At 40.8% G+C, this 19,436-nt stretch overlaps 1 protein-coding gene across 2 annotated transcripts; it reads right to left on the bottom strand.

The window, feature by feature from the left end:
* Positions 1 to 3,046: 3,046 nt before the first annotated feature.
* Positions 3,047 to 19,402, bottom strand: LOC131941811 (uncharacterized). 2 transcript variants are annotated; one of them, XM_059301350.1, is made up of 6 exons: positions 19,060 to 19,402; positions 5,912 to 6,169; positions 5,128 to 5,279; positions 4,897 to 5,019; positions 4,404 to 4,446; positions 3,047 to 3,590 (listed from the first exon to the last, which is right to left on the bottom strand). In XM_059301350.1, the coding sequence occupies exons 2-6, from the start codon at positions 6,023 to 6,025 to the stop codon at positions 3,399 to 3,401; spliced, it is 624 nt and encodes a 207-aa protein (XP_059157333.1). In that variant the 5' UTR covers positions 6,026 to 6,169; positions 19,060 to 19,402; the 3' UTR covers positions 3,047 to 3,398. The 2 variants fall into 2 exon arrangements, with proteins under 2 accessions (XP_059157333.1, XP_059157334.1); XM_059301351.1 differs by lacking the exon at positions 19,060 to 19,402 and adding an exon at positions 9,357 to 9,477.
* Between the last annotated feature and the right edge of the window lie 34 nt (positions 19,403 to 19,436).

The following is a 19,436-nucleotide window of genomic DNA, read 5'->3' as shown; positions in this document are numbered from 1 at the left end:
CTTTATGGCCCCTGGGAAGCAAAGGGCTGCAAATACACATCTCCAGCGAACTCGGTTTTGAGCTGCTCCTCTGATCTGTGCCCATGAGAGCCCAGCTGTTTTTGCCTCTTCCTCAACCGTTCTCTTCCATGTTTTCTTTGGCCGGCCCACCCTCCTTTTCCCCTGGGGATTCCAGACCAATGCCTGTTTTGCGACGTTTTCTTTTTCTTTTCTTAACGTGTGTCCGATCCATCCCCATTTTCGGGCCTTAATATCTTTCTCTATTGGCTGTTGCTTTAAAATTTGCCACAGGTCTTTGTTATTTTGTCTGGCCATCTTATTTTGAGTATATGACGTAGGCATTTGTTTACGAACGCCTGTGGCCTATCAGTATTTGTCTTCGTAACCCTCCAGGTCTCCGAGCCATAGAGTAGCACTGCCTTAACATTTGTGTTGAAAATCCCAATTTTGCTCCGGAGTGACAGGGCCGTGGACCTCCACATTGGGCGCAGCGAGTTGAAGGCACATCTAGCCTTGTTGATACGGCATTTTATGTCCTCGTCTGCTCCCCCGTCCTTATTGATCACGCTTCCCAGATATGTGAATGTGTTTGTTTCTCGTAAATCTTCTCCATTTAGCTGTATCGGCAGGTCCTGGTTGTTATTGATTCTGATGACCTCTGTTTTGTTTTTATTGATTTTTAGTCCAATTTTGGAGGCTTCTTCAGACAGCCGATTTAGTTTGGCTTGCGTGTGTTGATACTTATGAGATAGTAGGCAGATGTCATCGGCAAAATCAAGATCCTCCAACCTTTTTGTGAAACTCCACTGGATTCCTGTGTCGTTTTTTGTGGCCCTCAGCATGATCCAGTCGATCACCATCAAGAATATCATTGGCGATAGCATACGTCCCTGTCTTACTCCCGTCGTCACCCTGAATGGTTTTGTTAGTTTTCCCTTGTGTATTACCTGACTGGTGGAGTCTTCATATAGTTTCTGTGTGATAGATATAATTTTTTATATATATATATATATATATATATATATATATATATATATATATATATATATATATATATATATATATATATATATATATATATATATATATATATGTATATATGTATATATATATATATATATATATATATATATATATATATATATATGTATGTATATATGTATATATGTATATATATATATATATATATATATATATATATATATATATATATATATATATATATGTATATATGTATATATGTATATATATATATATATATATATATATATATATATATATATATATATATATATATATATATATATATATATATGTATATATGTATATATGTATATATGTATATATGTATATATATATATATATATATGTATATATATGTATATATATATATATATATATATATATGTATATATGTATATATGTATGTATATATATATGTATATATGTATATATATATATATATATGTATATATGTGTATATATATATATATATATATATATATATATATATATATATATATATATATATATATATATATATATATATATATATATATATATATATATAAAATCGGTCATTAATAAGTTGGGTAAAATATTCTTTTCTATTAGTTAGCAGTTTTGTGTCATGGTGTCAACCCTCCCCTCCCATCACCCTGTTGGGATCATCTATTTGTACTTAAAATATTAAACTCTAATTAATCATTCATTAAACTTAAAAGCATATTTCCTCTATATTTTGCTTTTTTTATTTGTCTTGGTGTCACCCCCAAAATGGTGTCACCCGGTGCGGTTTGGCGTCTTGTGTTGTGCAGTGTCTGGTTATGTGGTATAATGCTCAGTATTACCATCAATATGAATTTTAAAAAGACTTCTTACATTTTATGATGATACAATTATTTTATTTTTATTAATAATATATTAAATCATCTCTCAAATTTTCTATGTAGACATACAAAAATGCTAGTATAATAAAATGGAAAACTAATCAATTAAAAAAAATAACAGAGGACTAACAGACATTAAGATATTTACCATAGTTGTTAGACATAATATATTTTTAAAAAACTTCAGTGGTTAATGCTCATTTGGCTATATAATTTTAAAAAATACAAAACATGGACTGGAAAAAAATAGATTGCTTGTTTTGATCTGAGCCAGTTGAAGCCTGCCTTACATTCACAAAGACATTACTAACTTCTTTGTACCTTGTAACATATTGACCAACCCTCCCCAAACAGCTTGGTGTATTGAAATGTGAGCTGTTTATTTATTCCTTGGCTGGTGGTAGAGTTATGATGGTTGGGTAGTGATGGCTGTGGGTAGAGTTATGATGGTTGGGTAGTGATGGCTGTGGGTAGAGTTATGATGGTTGGGTAGTGATGGCTGTGGGTAGAGTTATGATGGTTGGGTAGTGATGGCTGCGGTAGAGTTATGATGGTTGGGTAGTGATGGCTGTAGCCGAAGGTTACAAACAAACCTAGAGTCTTGTTTTTCTAGAACTACAGTTCAAAAGTTAATCACTCAACAAAAACACTCACATACAAAAAATAAACTTTGATTCGACCAAATTCTAAATACAATATAAGTCATATAAAATCTACACACAGAAAGAGAATGCCATAAGACAATCAGAAAAATGTCTGCCCTAGACAATCACTTGAAAGACTCCCTGCACTATTTCTAACACCCTAAATATTGATCTAAAACAAAACCACGCTGGCTTCATACACTTATAAATCAGACCATAGCAGAACACCCAGGTGAATAAATAAGTTCCTTAATTATTCAGTTATTCTAAGGCACATTAAACAGTTTTAATATTTAAAGGTAGTTATACAATATTAATGTTGGAATGATTTTTACATGTTTTGTAGAAAACAAATATTACATATAGTATTTAACATATATTAGATACAGCAGTTATTTTATCTTTCCAAAAGATTCATCAAAAATGACTTCTATTTATTTAATGAATTGTATACACATTTGTTGCTATAGAAAAAAAAGTATTTTAAAAAATTCTCAGGATCTTATAAATAAATATTATGAGCTTCAATTTATCTTCAAGTAAATAAATAAAATATCTTTCATTGAATTAATGTTGAATTATGTCCCTTAAGGCAATACATTTTAAAACCTACATACTCCAATTACAATTAAGAAAAATAAGTTGACAACTAATATCTAGGCTCCTAGATTTTTGGTGATGTTTCAGTCAACTAATATCTAGGCTCTCTGGATTTTTGGTGATGTTTCAGTCAACTAATATCTAGGCTCCTCTGGATTTTTGGTGATGTTTCAGTCAACTAATATCTAGGCTCTCTGGATTTTTGGTGATGTTTCAGTCAACTAATATCTAGGCTCCTCTGGATTTTTGGTGATGTTTCAGTCAACTAATATCGAGGCTCCTCTGGATTATTTGGTGATGTTTCCGCAGGGAAGGCTCCACCTGATTGGCTGGTGGTTGTTGTGGTGGTGGTTGTGGCCCTTACAGTAATGAAAGGAATCTTGCCAGACCTCAGCATATAGAGCAACACCAGGATACAAAGTACCAGCCAAAGTATCGTGCTGATCCAGCCTCCAGCCTGAAATAGGGAAAATTAATTTTCTCCTCATCTGAGATTATCTGACTGAGAAACTACATTGATTAAAGATGTTTATCTATAAACAGTTATTAATAAGTTGGATCTAACATTTTCTATATAGTTAACAGGATTGTGTCAAGGTGTCGTCCCCCCCCACCCTACCCACCCCACCCCCACCACCACTTTGTTGGGATCATCTATTTGTACTTAAAATACTTCTTAACTCTAATTAATCATTCATTAAACTTGCAAAAAGCATATTTCTTCTATAAATTTTAATTTTTTTTGTCGTAGTGTCACCCCAAAATGGTGTCACCCGGTGCGGTCTGGCGTCTTGTGTTGTGCAGTGTCTGGTTATGTGGTATAATGCTCAGTGTTACCATCTATATGAATTTTAAAAAGACTTCTTACATTTTATGATGATACAATTATTTTATTTTTAATAATAATATATTAAATGATCTCTCAAATTTTCTTGGTAGACATACAAAAAATGCTAGTGTAATAAAATGGAAAACTAATCAATTAAAAAAAATAACAGAGGACTAACAGACATTAAAATATTTAACATAGTGGTTAAACATTATAATAATATTTTTTTTTAAAACTGCAGTGGTTAATGCTCATTTAGCTACATAATTTTAAAAACTACAAAACATGGACTGGACAAAAAAATAGATTGTTTGTTTTGATCCGAGCCAGCTGAAGCCTGCCTTACACTCAAAAACACTTTACTAACTTTTTTTGTACTCTGTAACACATTGAAACAAATGTTACACTAATCAAATATTTTATGGCATGCAAAATATTTACCTGAGCAGCCCTAGAGGCACTTTCAAACTTTTCACAGGAATATCTGAAAGAAATGAATTTGTCAGAAATTCAAGAAATTTCCTTTATAGTATGCAGGCTACATGTAAATCTCTAACTACAATATATCATGAACTGGCACCCACACTATACCCACACATGGTTACTGTATAAACACATGTTCGTAACATTATCTTTGACTACAACTGTGTTTAGATTTAAAAAATGTACACACATACTCCTCACACACACATGTACAGGCACACAACATAACCTCCCATGGCAACAATTACAACCACCAGTTCTTCCCCGTCCCCGCCCCCCCCCCCCGGACAAAATGGAATTTATATAGAAAAATATATACTTTTAACAGTGTCCCCATCCCCCCAAAAAATTTAGCCCCCCCCCCCCCCCCCCCGAAAAATTTTAGTGCCCCCCCCCCTTCTCCTACCGGAGAAAAAAGTCTGGAAGAAACACTGACAACCACACACATTACCTCCCACCACAGGTGTCATTGTGGCCAGCTGAGAGGATGCAGGCAGCAATGAAGGTGAGTATGAAGGCAACAACATCAATGCAGAAGTAAACAAGCTCCATCACATTGGAAAACAAAAACATTCTGGGAAAAACAAAATATTCAGATTTCAATAAAAATTGCTTTATACAATTACTTTGTAAATTGTAGTTCAAACATAAACATGGGTAAAAATAAAAAAACAGAACCTACTCAGTTGTGAATTTTCCAAATTTCAAAAGCAGCAAAACAACAATCTGATACAACGTGTAAAACAGTTGAAAAATGATTGCAATAGCCATGGCGTAGTTGCAGTTTGATACAGGACCTGGATGGTATAGAGGACAAAATCCACCAACGTTATCCTGAAAAACAAACATGTAAAATCCATCAACTAGAGCAATTGGCAGTAAAACAGCAGACAAGACAATAACATGGGGGGATTACTCCACACAGGATGAGGATGACACTTCAATACATTCCTTCTATTATGGCTCTGCTATCAATATTTTGTTTTGGTAAAGGAGAAAAATGCATACATATTAGTAGTTTTTGTCTACTTTCCTTTGTCAGGAAACCACACATCACGTCATAAGATTTTTAATATAGAAAAATTATGCCCACACCCCTTCCTTTTTAGATCTGCCAAATGAATGGGAAACACTACCTTTTCACGTTTTTTTTAGATTATGCGAAATTAGCTTTAGACGAGAAGCTTCTGATATTCGACCATGGTTATTAAATACATCGATAGAACTATAACACAAATATGAGAGGAAAATGTTGAGATAACGTTAAACGATAGTGCGTGCTGTTGCTCTATTTTCCAATTTTCCAACCTGACAAGTTCAACTTTAAACAACTATAACATCAGTGACTATCACTGATTGACAATTTCAATTAGTTATTTAACTTTTTGAGTTTTTGTTCTGACCCATTAAAATTATTACTAGGTAATCATTTTAAAAATGGAGGTTATTAAAACGTGAAGACCAACCTTCATGACAGCCACGCCGACAAAGATGAAGAAACTAAAGAATACCAGTACACTGTACGCGGCCAATCTGACCAGGATAATAAAGTTTAGGTCTACGACATCCAGCAGACCCATGGTAGAGGATGGTGTCGAACGTTAGCACTGGTCACTTGTATCTTATTTTAACAGTTCAAATCTGGAGCATTGTCTTCAATCTGTAAGTCCACTTGGGCTGTTTTTATCTTCCTTGTTCGCGTGACTCAAGAAAATATTCCGCTTCTGAAAAAAAAAGTTGTTTTTTTTTAGAAAATTATGGAAGTGTAAAAAGAGCTTAGACTTTAAATGACTAAAAGTTACAATAGTTATTGACCTGCAACATTCAATATTGTTTTACAACAAGCAACTCTGTTCTACAGCATCATTTTACAACTTGCAACTCCGCTCTATAAAATCGTTTCACAACATGCAACACAACTCGGTCATATACAAAACATTTCACTACATACAACTTCCTCCCACAACATCCATTAACCAATTTCTTCTTCATTGTCCTTAATTGTCCTTAATTGTATTATCGGAGAGAATCTCCTCCTACACAATTAAGTTAACGTGTGTGCATGTTATACGTCACGTGACCGCGACTCGAACTACGGCCTGCTTTGCTTCATGGATGTGCCTCCATTGCCTTAGTTTAACCCGAACATCTACAAGGCGGAATTGGTCTAGTTGGAATGTTGTTCCAGATCCCGAGCCTCTTCAGTCCGGAGGTCCGAACCCCAGACTTTCTGGTTAGCACTCGTGCGCTCTTCCCCTCCATCACCCCGCCCCCCGCCCTTTTGTCCAACAATATCCGTCATCCTTCAACACCACCCTGCAAGATCGGACATCGTTTTACAAGACCGCACTACAACAAACAACATAACGTGACAATGTCAGCTAAACTGTTAAGCTACCCATTTGCCCAACACGATAAATTTCCCTTTAATTTAGTTCAAACAAATCTCCCATAACGTGCTGACACACCATTCATGCACAGACGCGCTAATAATATTCCATTCATTCGATTATTACGCCACAGTAGAAACGTGACAGAAATCGCTACAGTGAAAAGTTTTGTGTTTTATGCTAATTGAAAATCCACGTCGGAGTAGCTTCCCTTTGATAATTTTGTTGCTGACAAAGCTGGTCTAAAAATGGCACGGTGCGTATTGATAGCCGTCAATTGGACCAAAATCAACAAGCAAGAGTATGCTACTGTGGTTGCAATATTCGTTTTAACAGTTTATTCTTAAATTTAACATTTCTATTCATTAAACCAGTTGATTCATTAAAATTATTCTCAAACCTATTGAATGGGACAAAACAGCATCAATGAAGTATAGGCCCTAACGATTAATATTTTAATTATAAATAATAAAAGTTAGCTTTCAGCTGACAAATAAATAGAGAATAATGTTGTTAGAAAAATAACTAGGTAAACATATGACAACGTCACCCCACGTCACAAGAGCTATGATACTAAACGATGGGTTCAATCGAGTGACATAACACAAACGGTATTAAACGTGTGCCACAATGATGTGTCATTATGTGTCATTTCCATGTGTCATTAATGGTGTGCCATTGATATCTGATATCATGTATTATAAATCGTCAGTGTGATGTCACTGTCATGTGTCACACATGAAAGTCAACCGATGACATTTGAAGATTTCGTGGCCAATATTGATTAGTTGCAGTGGTTCAGATATGTTTAGACCGGGACTGATTGTTTGTTGTGTTGAGTTGTATCAGCTCTTCAATCAATCCCCGCATTAATGGCCGCTGCACCGCTGGTGTGTAAACATTGACACACAACCTCAACATAGACAAATGACTTAAACACAGACACATAGCCTAAATACAGGCACACGACTCATATTGACACATGACCTAAAGAGAACACTAATTTTTAAACACGGACACATGACCTATACACGGACACGCTATTTAAACACGAACACATGATTTAAACACGGAAACACAATTGAACGGCGGGGTCTGATTTAGTAAGATTAAAATTCATGTCTTTATCCGGAGTTACCATCCCGGCAGTGTTATATAAGAATATTCGAGATAATTTAGGGTTGATCAGTCCCGCTTTATTTATGCATTTTTCAGTACTTAAAATTTTTTAATACAATAGAACTGCGGAAAATATCGCGGAAAATAGACCTTTATAATTGGAATCCTTCTTCATAAAAGGTTAATTAAGCATCCAATTAAGTCAAATTTGATGTCAGATTGCATTGCCATTGGGTCTTGGCCCACGTGCTAAGTTAGAAACAAATCGGTCCGTTATAAAGTGTTTATATTCGCTCTCCAGTTTCAATCCATGACGAAGCTATGGCGCACTAAGCACGACACAAGTACAATAAAGTTAGTTAAATAAATGCTAATAATAATAAAACGGGAGTTATCCCCCCTAAAATTATCATAATTATATTCTTATATAAGTGGTGGATGGCGCTTCAGCGCTATAAAAATGTTTTTTTATTACTTTTTTAAAACTCATTTTTTAACAGAAGAGAATCGCGCAGAAATAAAGAATTGCGCACCATTTCCGATTACCGGAAATCGTTCAGAAATTGGCAGAAACCTGCGCATGCAATCTCATAATCAGAGTTTCTTCCTGGCATCTCTTCGGGTAGGGGGGGGAGGCAAAGCCCCCCCCCCCCCCCCCCGAAATTGTTTTACCGCCCCCCTGGACGAAATGAAATTTATATATTTTAAATAGAAAATATATACTTTTTACAGTGTCCGCCCCCCCCCCCCGAAGAAAGTCTACCCCCCCCCCCCCAAGTGCCCCCTCGGAGAAAAAAGTCTGGAAGAAACACTGCTCATAATGATACTTAAGTTATTGACCTGTAAGAGATCGGAAGTAGAGTACGTACCACTTACAGTTACTGGAAATCGCTCACAAGTCGATAGAAAACTGCAAATTTGACATAATACTTATATATGATATTTGGTCAACATAAGTGAAACGGTACTCATGTTATCGTGTTTACAGACACACACACACACAGATACACGCAGACAGCCGGGTTTGAAAAATAAAGTTTTTTTCCGGCTTGGAAGGTTATAAAACCTCAAAATTTGTCAAAATCCAGATTTCGATTTTTGCATGATTACAAATTTTATATTCCGTATACGATACAAAAGGGAGGTGTAAAACTTCATATAATTTTTTTTTGCACGATTCCAATACGAGAAAGTAAAAATGTGTTTTTCTAGAACTCTATTCTTTTAAATCAATAAATGTCTGAAGCTTATTGGCTGGTTTGTAGTCTAAATAAATGTGTTGAAAACTGAGTAAAAAAACGTAATACATCAAAACGTCTTTAATCTAGACAATCATCAGATGTCCTAATTAAAAAGAGCAAGTCATGTTAAACATGGGTCTTAAGTTTTAAATCCAATTTACCTTAATCTTTTTCACGGCAAAAGTTTGTCAGTGACACTGTCAGTACATCTGCCGTGTAGAACAGCAACAATGGCTGAATCTGTCGTGCTATGTTCGTGTCAAGTACAGCACTTAAGGACGATAAGGATGTCTTACACATACTGTCTTACACATACTGTCTGACCACGCGAGCCGCGTAATAAACAGTCGCTGGCACGCGCAATGGCACAACATTTTGTTGTGGGTTTTTGTTGGTCAAATTTAGAAAAGGTCAAGATCGTGGTGATTAGTTTCATCCCACGACATCATAGCTTTAGCGTCTATGCCAACGGATATCACAGCCTAAAAACACAACAGCTTGTACAAACATGTCTATCCTGGAACTTGTGCCTGTACAAACATGTCTATCCTGGAACTTGTGCTTGTACAAACATGTCTATCCTGGAACTTGTGCCGGTACAAGCATGTCTATCCTGGAACTTGTGCCTGTACAACCATGTCTATCCTGGAACTTGTGCCTGTACAACCATGTCTATCCTGGAACTTGTGCCGGTACAAGCATGTCTATCCTGGAACTTGTGCCGGTACAAGCATGTCTATCCTGGAACTTGTGCCTGTACAAACATGTCTATCCTGGAACTTGTGTCTGTACAAACATGTCTATCCTGGAACTTGTGCGGTACAAGAATGTCTATCCTGGAACTTGTGTCTGTACAAACATGTCTATCCTGGAACTTGTGCCTGTACAAGCATGTCTATCCTGGAACTTGTGCGGTACAAGAATGTCTATCCTGGAACTTGTGTCTGTACAAACATGTCTATCCTGGAACTTGTGCCTTTACAAGCAGTTCTAGGAATATAAAAACGTACAAGTCTGACTGTCCTTGAACTGATTCCTTCACTGATTGGGGAGACGTGTTCTTTATAACCCAGACATTAGCAGGTCACATTTTGAGTAAAAATCTACTGTAATGGAAAACAGGATGAAGTTTGGATTATAGGCTAAACGTTGCCCCAAGTCTGCTGTAGTTTGGATTATACTAGGATAGGCTAAACGTTTCCCGAAGTCTACTGTAGTTTGGATTATACTAGGATAGGCTAAACGTTTCCCGAAGTCTACTGTAGTTTGGATTATACTAGGATAGGCTAAACGTTTCCCGAAGTCTACTGTAGTTAGGATTATACTAGGATAGGCTAAACGTTGCCCCAAGTCTGCTGTAGTTTGGACTATACTAGGATAGGCTAAACGTTGCCCCAAGTCTGCTGTAGTTTGGACTATACTAGGATAGGCTAAACGTTGCCACAAGTCTGCTGTCTTATATCTGCAATCGTTATCATGTACTTAAATTCTGAGACCTAATTGTGCTCTTTATCTTGCGGTGCAAACTGATCAATTCCGTGTTCCTTCAAATCAAATAATTCCACTCCTGTTTCTTATCATGGACACCACTATTCATGTCACGTGTTCAGGTTTGACTAATATGTGTAGGGGTGGTAGGTTGTCATAGTACTGATATTGGCTCAATCCTGGACAAAATACATGACTCTCTTATCAGAGGAGTTGTGAAAAGCGGGGTTAGTTGGGGTGAGGGCTTCATTCAGATACAACAATTTGGCATTAAATTGTTTTTATATTAACTTTAGCATTTAAAGGTACTTCTGAATCTAGTCTTTATGAAATAACAAAGATCAATGTAGAGGGTGAAAGAGAAACTGAGCTAATATAGAAATGCGTCTGTGTGTATGTGGCCCTTCTGTCTGTGTATTTGTGGCCCATCTGTCTGTGTGTTTGTGGCCCATCTGTCTGTGTGTTTGTGGCCCATCTGTCTGTGTGTTTGTGGCCCATCTGTCGGTTTGTGGCCCGTCTGTCTGTGTGTTTGTGGCCCATCTGTCTGTGTGTTTGTGGCCCATCTGTCTGTGTGTTTGTGGCCCATCTGTCTGTGTGTTTGTGGCCCATCTGTCTGTGTGTTTGTGGCCCATCTGTCTGTGTGTATGTGGCCCATCTGTCTGTGTGTGGCCCATCTGTGGTATGTAGAGGCTAACTACTATGACTACCAGCTTGTGAAAAACAATTATCGATCTATTGATCGGTTCTAAAAATAAACCGGACAAACAACACTATCTTTAGCGAACGTGAGCTTCACTCGCACATAAACATGGGTTACGTTTTGTTCCATACGTTCATAAGTTAATAACACGCTCAAATGACATGGTATAAAGAGTATTCGCATAGAGTGCTACACACTACTTAGAATTTTAAAAATCTCCATATCCGTATTGTCTAAACTCTTGAAATAAAACGTGTTCAAACTTTCGACTAATTTAAGGGAGGTCTCTCAGATCTTGGCAAAAAATCAAACTAGATTTGATATGTGTTAGGGATAGGGAGACGGTGGAGTCTGGATGGATGCAGAAGCGTATCGAGGGGGGGGGGGGGGCGGGGGGTGCGGACCGCACCGGGCGACACCATTTAGGGGGGTGACACCAAGGCAAAAAATAGCAAGATATATAGAGAGAAAAATGATAATTGTACTTAAGTGATTAATTCGAGTGTTAAATAGTCTTTTAAGAGGTGTAAATCGAAAAGTTTGAGGGGGGTGCAAATCGAAAGTTTGAGGGGGGGGGGGTGCAAATCGAAAGTTTTGGGGGGGGGGGGGGGTGCAAATCAAAAATTGAAAGTTTGTCCCCGTGAAGGGTCGCTACGCCTCTTGGGGGTGACACCATTAAGTGCCGCACCGGGTGACACCCGACCTCGCTACGCCACTGGATGGATGAAATGTGTTTTGGTGACGTGACGCACGCCGTAGGTCAAAGGTCGTGACGAGACACGTAGCACGCGAGGTTTCATGACGCGACGTAACGTGACGATTCGTGACCTACCCTGCACGGGTAAGTTAACTGTAACCATGACAACTGTGAGCTTAGCCTAGCAAAAATAAGTTTTAATACATATCTGTAACACAATCCTATGAACTCTTTGTTAAGTGCATACATCCGGGCTCAGTGTATGCAGTGAGGGAGATAGAGTTACTTGCCCCTGGACCGTTGCAGATTGTTACGTTGTTTTTACCAGATGCTACATGGGTACTACGGGAATCTGTTTATGTACTTTATGATCAAGATATTACTGGTGCTAGCTGTATGGGTAGCTGGTCTAGCTGCGTGACAACATTACCTCGACATCACTAAATGGACCGAGGTGGTTTAGTTCATTATACTTGATTGTACTGTTGGTAGAGTTCTATGTGGGCCTATCTGTGTGTTGGGTTGGGTGAGCACGACAGCATCACATGTGTGTTGGGTGAGCACGACAGCATCACATGTGTGTTGGGTGAGCACATGACATGTGTGTTGGGTGAGCACGTGACATGTGTGTTGGGTGAGCACGTGACATGTGTGTTGGGTGAGCACGACAGCATCACATGTGTGTTGGGTGAGCACATGACATGTGTGTTGGGTGAGCACATGACATGTGTGTTGGGTGAGCACGACAACATCACATGTGTGTTGGGTGAGCACATGACATGTGTGTTGGGTGAGCACATGACATGTGTGTTGGGTGAGCACGACAGCATCACATGTGTGTTGGGTGAGTACGACAGCATCACATGTGTGTTGGGTGAGCACGACAGCATCACATGTGTGTTGGGTGAGTACGACAGCATCACATGTGTGTTGGGTGAGCACGACAGCATCACATGTGTGTTGGGTGAGCACGACAGCATCACATGTGTGTTGGGTGAGCACGACAGCATCACATGTGTGTTGGGTGAGCACGACAGCATCACATGTGTGTTGGGTGAGTACGACATCACATGTGTGTTGGTTGAGCACGACAGCATCACATGTGTGTTGGGTGAGCACGACAGCATCACGTGTGTGTTGGGTGAGCACGACAGCATCACATGTGTGTTGGGTGAGCACGACAGCATCACATGTGTGTTGGGTGAGTACGACATCACATGTGTGTTGGTTGAGCACGACAGCATCACGTGTGTGTTGGGTGAGCACGACAGCATCACATGTGTGTTGGGTGAGCACGACAGCATCACATGTGTGTTGGGTGAGCACATGACATGTGTGTTGGGTGAGTACGACATCACATGTGTGTTGGGTGAGTACGACATCACATGTGTGTTGGGTGAGCACGACAGCATCACATGTGTGTTGGGTGAGCACGACAGCATCACATGTGTGTTGGGTGAGTACGACAACAGCACGTGTGTGTTGGGTGAGCACGACAGCATCACATGTGTGTTGGTTGAGCACGACAGCATCACGTGTGTGTTGGGTGAGCACGACAGCATCACATGTGTGTTGGGTGAGCACGACAGCATCACATGTGTGTTGGGTGAGCACATGACATGTGTGTTGGGTGAGTACGACATCACATGTGTGTTGGGTGAGTACGACATCACATGTGTGTTGGGTGAGCACGACAGCATCACATGTGTGTTGGGTGAGTACGACAGCATCACGTGTGTGTTGGGTGAGTACGACAGCATCACGTGTGTGTTGGGTGAGCACGACAGCATCACATGTGTGTTGGGTGAGTACGACATCACATGTGTGTTGGGTGAGCACGACAGCATCACATGTGTGTTGGGTGAGCACGACAGCATCACGTGTGTGTTGGGTGAGTACGACATCACATGTGTGTTGGGTGAGCACGACAGCATCACATGTGTGTTGGGTGAGCACGACAGCATCACGTGTGTGTTGGGTGAGTACGACAGCATCACGTGTGTGTTGGGTGAGCACGACAGCATCACATGTGTGTTGGGTGAGCACGACAGCATCATATGTGTGTTAGGTGAGCACGACAGCATCACATGTGTGTTGGGTGAGTACGACAACAGCACGTGTGTGTTGGGTGAGCACGACAGCATCACATGTGTGTTGGGTGAGCACGACAGCATCATATGTATGTTGGGTGAGCACGACAGCATCACATGTGTGTTGGGTGAGTACGACATCACATGTGTGTTGGGTGAGCACGACAGCATCACATGTGTGTTGGGTGAGTACGACATCACATGTGTGTTGGGTGAGCACGACAGCATCACATGTGTGTTGGGTGAGCACGACAGCATCACATGTGTGTTGGGTGAGCACGACAGCATCACATTGGTGTTGGGTGAGTACGACAGCATCACATTGGTGTTGGGTGAGCACGACAGCATCACATGTGTGTTGGGTGAGCACGACAGCATCACATGTGTGTTGGGTGAGCACGACAGCATCACATGTGTGTTGGGTGAGCACGACAGCATCACATGTGTGTTGGGTGAGTACGACAACAGCACGTGTGTGTTGGGTGAGCACGACAGCATCACATGTGTGTTGGTTGAGCACGACAGCATCACGTGTGTGTTGGGTGAGCACGACAGCATCACATGTGTGTTGGGTGAGCACGACAGCATCACATGTGTGTTGGGTGAGCACATGACATGTGTGTTGGGTGAGTACGACATCACATGTGTGTTGGGTGAGTACGACATCACATGTGTGTTGGGATAGCACGACAACATCACATGTGTGTTGGGTGAGCACGACAGCATCACGTGTGTGTTGGGTGAGTACGACAGCATCACGTGTGTGTTGGGTGAGCACATGACATGTGTGTTGGGTGAGCACGACAGCATCACATGTGTGTTGGGTGAGCACGTGACATGTGTGTTGGGTGAGCACGACAGCATCACATATGGGTTGGGTGAGCACATGACATGTGTGTTGGGTGAGCACGACAGCATCACATGTGTGTTGGGTGAGCACATGACATGTGTGTTGGGTGAGCACGACAGCATCACATGTGTGTTGGGTGAGCACATGACATGTGTGTTGGGTGAGCACGACAGCATCACATGTGTGTTGGGTGAGTACGACAGCATCACATGTGTGTTGGGTGAGTACGACAGCATCACGTGTGTGTTGGGTGAGCACATGACATGTGTGTTGGGTGAGCACGACAGCATCACATGTGTGTTGGGTGAGTACGACATCACATGTGTGTTGGGTGAGCACGACAGCATCACATGTGTGTTGGGTGAGCACGACAGCATCACATGTGTGTTGGGTGAGCACATGACATGTGTGTTGGGTGAGCACGACAGCATCACATGTGTGTTGGGTGAGGACGACAGCATCACATGTGTGTTGGGTGAGCACGACAGCATCACATGTGTGTTGGGTGAGCACGACAGCATCACATGTGTGTTGGGTGAGTACGACAGCATCACGTGTGTGTTGGGTGAGCACGACAGCATCACATGTGTGTTGGGTGAGCACGACAGCATCACATGTGTGTTGGGTGAGCACATGACATGTGTGTTGGGTGAGTACGACATCACATGTGTGTTGGGTGAGTACGACATCACATGTGTGTTGGGTGAGCACGACAGCATCACATGTGTGTTGGGTGAGCACGACAGCATCACATGTGTGTTGGGTGAGTACGACAACAGCATGTGTGTGTTGGGTGAGCACGACAGCATCACATGTGTGTTGGGTGAGCACGACAGCATCATATGTATGTTGGGTGAGCACGACAGCATCACATGTGTGTTGGGTGAGCACGACAGCATCACATGTGTGTTGGGTGAGCACATGACATGTGTGTTGGGTGAGTACGACATCACATGTGTGTTGGGTGAGTACGACATCACATGTGTGTTGGGTGAGCACGACAGCATCACATGTGTGTTGGGTGAGCACAACATCACATGTGTGTTGGATGAGCAAGACATGACATGTGTGTTGGGTGAGCACATGACATGTGTGTTGGGTGAGCACGACAGCATCACATGTGTGTTGGATGAGCACGACAACATCACATGTGTGTTGGGTGAGCACGACAGCATCACGTGTGTGTTGGGTGAGTACGACAGCATCACGTGTGTGTTGGGTGAGCACATGACATGTGTGTTGGGTGAGCACGACAGCATCACATGTGTGTTGGGTGAGTACGACATCACATGTGTGTTGGGTGAGCACGACAGCATCACGTGTGTGTTGGGTGAGCACATGACATGTGTGTTGGGTGAGCACGACAGCATCACATGTGTGTTGGGTGAGTACGACATCACATGTGTGTTGGGTGAGCACGACAGCATCACATGTGTGTTGGGTGAGCACGACAGCATCACATGTATGTTGGGTGAGCACGACAGCATCACATGTGTGTTGGGTGAGCACATGACATGTGTGTTGGGTGAGTACGACATCACATGTGTGTTGGGTGAGTACGACATCACATGTGTGTTGGGTGAGCACGACAGCATCACATGTGTGTTGGGTGAGCACGACAGCATCACATGTGTGTTGGGTGAGTACGACAACAGCACGTGTGTGTTGGGTGAGCACGACAGCATCACATGTGTGTTGGGTGAGCACGACAGCATCACGTGTGTGTTGGGTGAGCACGACAGCATCACATGTGTGTTGGGTGAGCACGACAGCATCACATGTGTGTTGGGTGAGCACATGACATGTGTGTTGGGTGAGTACGACATCACATGTGTGTTGGGTGAGTACGACATCACATGTGTGTTGGGTGAGCACGACAGCATCACATGTGTGTTGGGTGAGCACAACATCACATGTGTTTTGGATGAGCAAGACATGACATGTGTGTTGGGTGAGCACATGACATGTGTGTTGGGTGAGCACGTGACATGTGTGTTGGGTGAGCACGACAGCATCACATATGGGTTGGGTGAGCACATGACATGTGTGTTGTGTGAGCACGACAGCATTACATGTGTGTTGGGTGAGCAATGTGTGTAGTAATGTCACGTGACGCTAGACAGCAGTCTCGCGATAACAAAAACGTTATACAAGAGCCTTTCTTCCCCCCCCCCCCCCGAACGAAATAGAATTTCTATAGAAAATATATACTGTTACCAGTGTCGGTCCCCCCCCCCCCCCCCCCCCCCATCCCCGGAGAATAAGTCTAGAAAAAAAAACACTGGTCAAAGTTACAATATTTGCCACAAACCAAATAAAAAACCGAGAGACATTGTGAACTAAATAAAAACTTACACAGACAAATCTGTTTGCTGGTGGCATTGAATTTACGACATTGCCAGGTGCGACTAGCATAGAGCATAGACAACCGTTAATCTTCCAAATAGTAGAGGTATGTGTTGTGTTGGTATTTAAGTAGCAAATTAACATTATTCAAAAATGTACACACAAACACACACACACACTAGTCCTTATAGTCATAGCCAAATATTCTACTAAAATATTCTCGACTGAAAAATATTTGAATGAAAGAAAGCGGGAGTTGGCATGATTTTTGTGACAAGACGAGTACTAGCCCATGCCTTGTTTAGAGGTAATAAACCAAGGGACTGTACTGATAATGATATTTGTCAAGAGATTTGACTGGATCTGCACTGTAAACAATGTGTAACGAATGGGTGTAATGCATGTAGGTTGACGTAGAATCAACGAACAAGCGAAAATGTGATGTAGGTATATGTAAGCTGCTCTACAACAGAGAAAGATAGCTACAAGAAAACTTTGAGAAAAACTCAATTTTACAAGCCACCCGCAAGGTACAAAGTTGGTATGTTGTCTCTACACGTAAATGTGGCATTCCCACTGAACTACAAAAACATCAATCAAACGACATCATTTCCACTGAACTAAAAAAAACTGATAATATAATAGGAAGGACGAATATACGTCATAGGAGTAAGTGTTACAGAATGGTCGCAGGTTGGTTTACATTAGCTGTATGATGTGTGAATAGCCAACCCTACAACAATCTACACACGATCTGATGTAACAGTCGATACACTATATGATACAACAGTCTATACACGATCTGATACCATACAACAGTCTATACACGATCTGATACCATACAACAGTCTATACACGATCTGATACCATACAACAGTCTATACACGATCTGATACAACAGTCTATACACGATCTGATACAACAGTCTATACACGATCTGATACAACAGTCTATACACGATCTGATACCATACAACAGTCTATACACGATCTGATACCATACAACAGTCTATACACGATCTGATACAACAGTCTATACACGATCTGATACAACAGTCTATACACGATCTGATACCATACAACAGTCTATACACGATCTGATACCATACAACAGTCTATACACGATCTGATACAACAGTCTATACACGATCTGATACAACAGTCTATACACGATCTGATACAACAGTCTATACACGATATGATACAACAGTCTATACACGATATGATACCATACAACAGTCTATACACGATCTGATACAACAGTCTATACACGATCTGATACCATACAACAGTCTATACACGATCTGATACCATACAACAGTCTATACACGATCTGATACAACAGTCTATACACGATCTGATACAACAGTCTATACACGATCTGATACAACAGTCTATACACGATATGATACCATACAACAGTCTATACACGATCTGATACAACAGTCTATACACGATCTGATACCATACAACAGTCTATACACGATCTGATAATTTAACAACTTCCATAGAGCAGGTTGTGTTTTTTTTCTAGTTACAAAAAAAAAAATGAACACAAATCAGACATTACCAACTCGACCCTTTTAACTTTTGGATAAAACTAAAACGCCATTGTATTATTTAGCAGAGTGTACATGTTCTACGAGCCAGTTAATAAACAAACAATGGTGCAGGTAAAACAAATCTGTGCTTACCTGTGACCGGAGAAAGGCGCCCCACCAATGACAGGACCAGCGAATATTTCCTGAACACTCTAGGTCACGCTGTATGCTTCCCAAAGATCTGGTGACACTCGCACGCCTGAACACACACACACACACACACACGGTGAAAGGCAGTGTGGTGTGTAAACTAGTTGGTAGAGGTTTATTTTTATTTAAGCGGACAGGGGTAGTGCGGTGAGATTCCCCACGGCTGTACTTTAATTGTGTTATCGATTGGCCGCGGTCTGGCGGCACAACTGTTACGTTTTTAACGGCGTATTTTCAATTTCAGCGGCAGAAAGAACAGCCTTTAATATAGCAACGGTTTGGTTCGGGTTTACGGTAGGACAGAACAATTAACAGCGTCA

This window comes from Physella acuta, unplaced genomic scaffold, assembly GCF_028476545.2.
Source record: "Physella acuta isolate Inbredline_101_S28 unplaced genomic scaffold, ASM2847654v3 ptg000373l, whole genome shotgun sequence".
NCBI classification, from domain to species: Eukaryota; Metazoa; Mollusca; class Gastropoda; family Physidae; genus Physella; species Physella acuta.
This window is presented reverse-complemented; position numbering and strand designations above follow the sequence as displayed.

What these genes read in the sequence shown, in the direction of transcription:
- LOC131941811 (XM_059301350.1), bottom strand. Translation starts at nt 6,025, where the DNA reads ATGGGTCTGCTGGATGTCGTAGACCTAAACTTTATTATCCTGGTCAGA. An exon ending in TCGGCGTGGCTGTCATGAAG is followed by an intron (nt 5,280 to 5,911) that starts GTTGGTCTTCAC and finishes TTTGTTTTTCAG; the next exon opens with GATAACGTTGGTGGATTTTG. An exon ending in GTGCCTCTAGGGCTGCTCAG is followed by an intron (nt 3,591 to 4,403) that starts GTAAATATTTTG and finishes TCCCTATTTCAG; the next exon opens with GCTGGAGGCTGGATCAGCAC.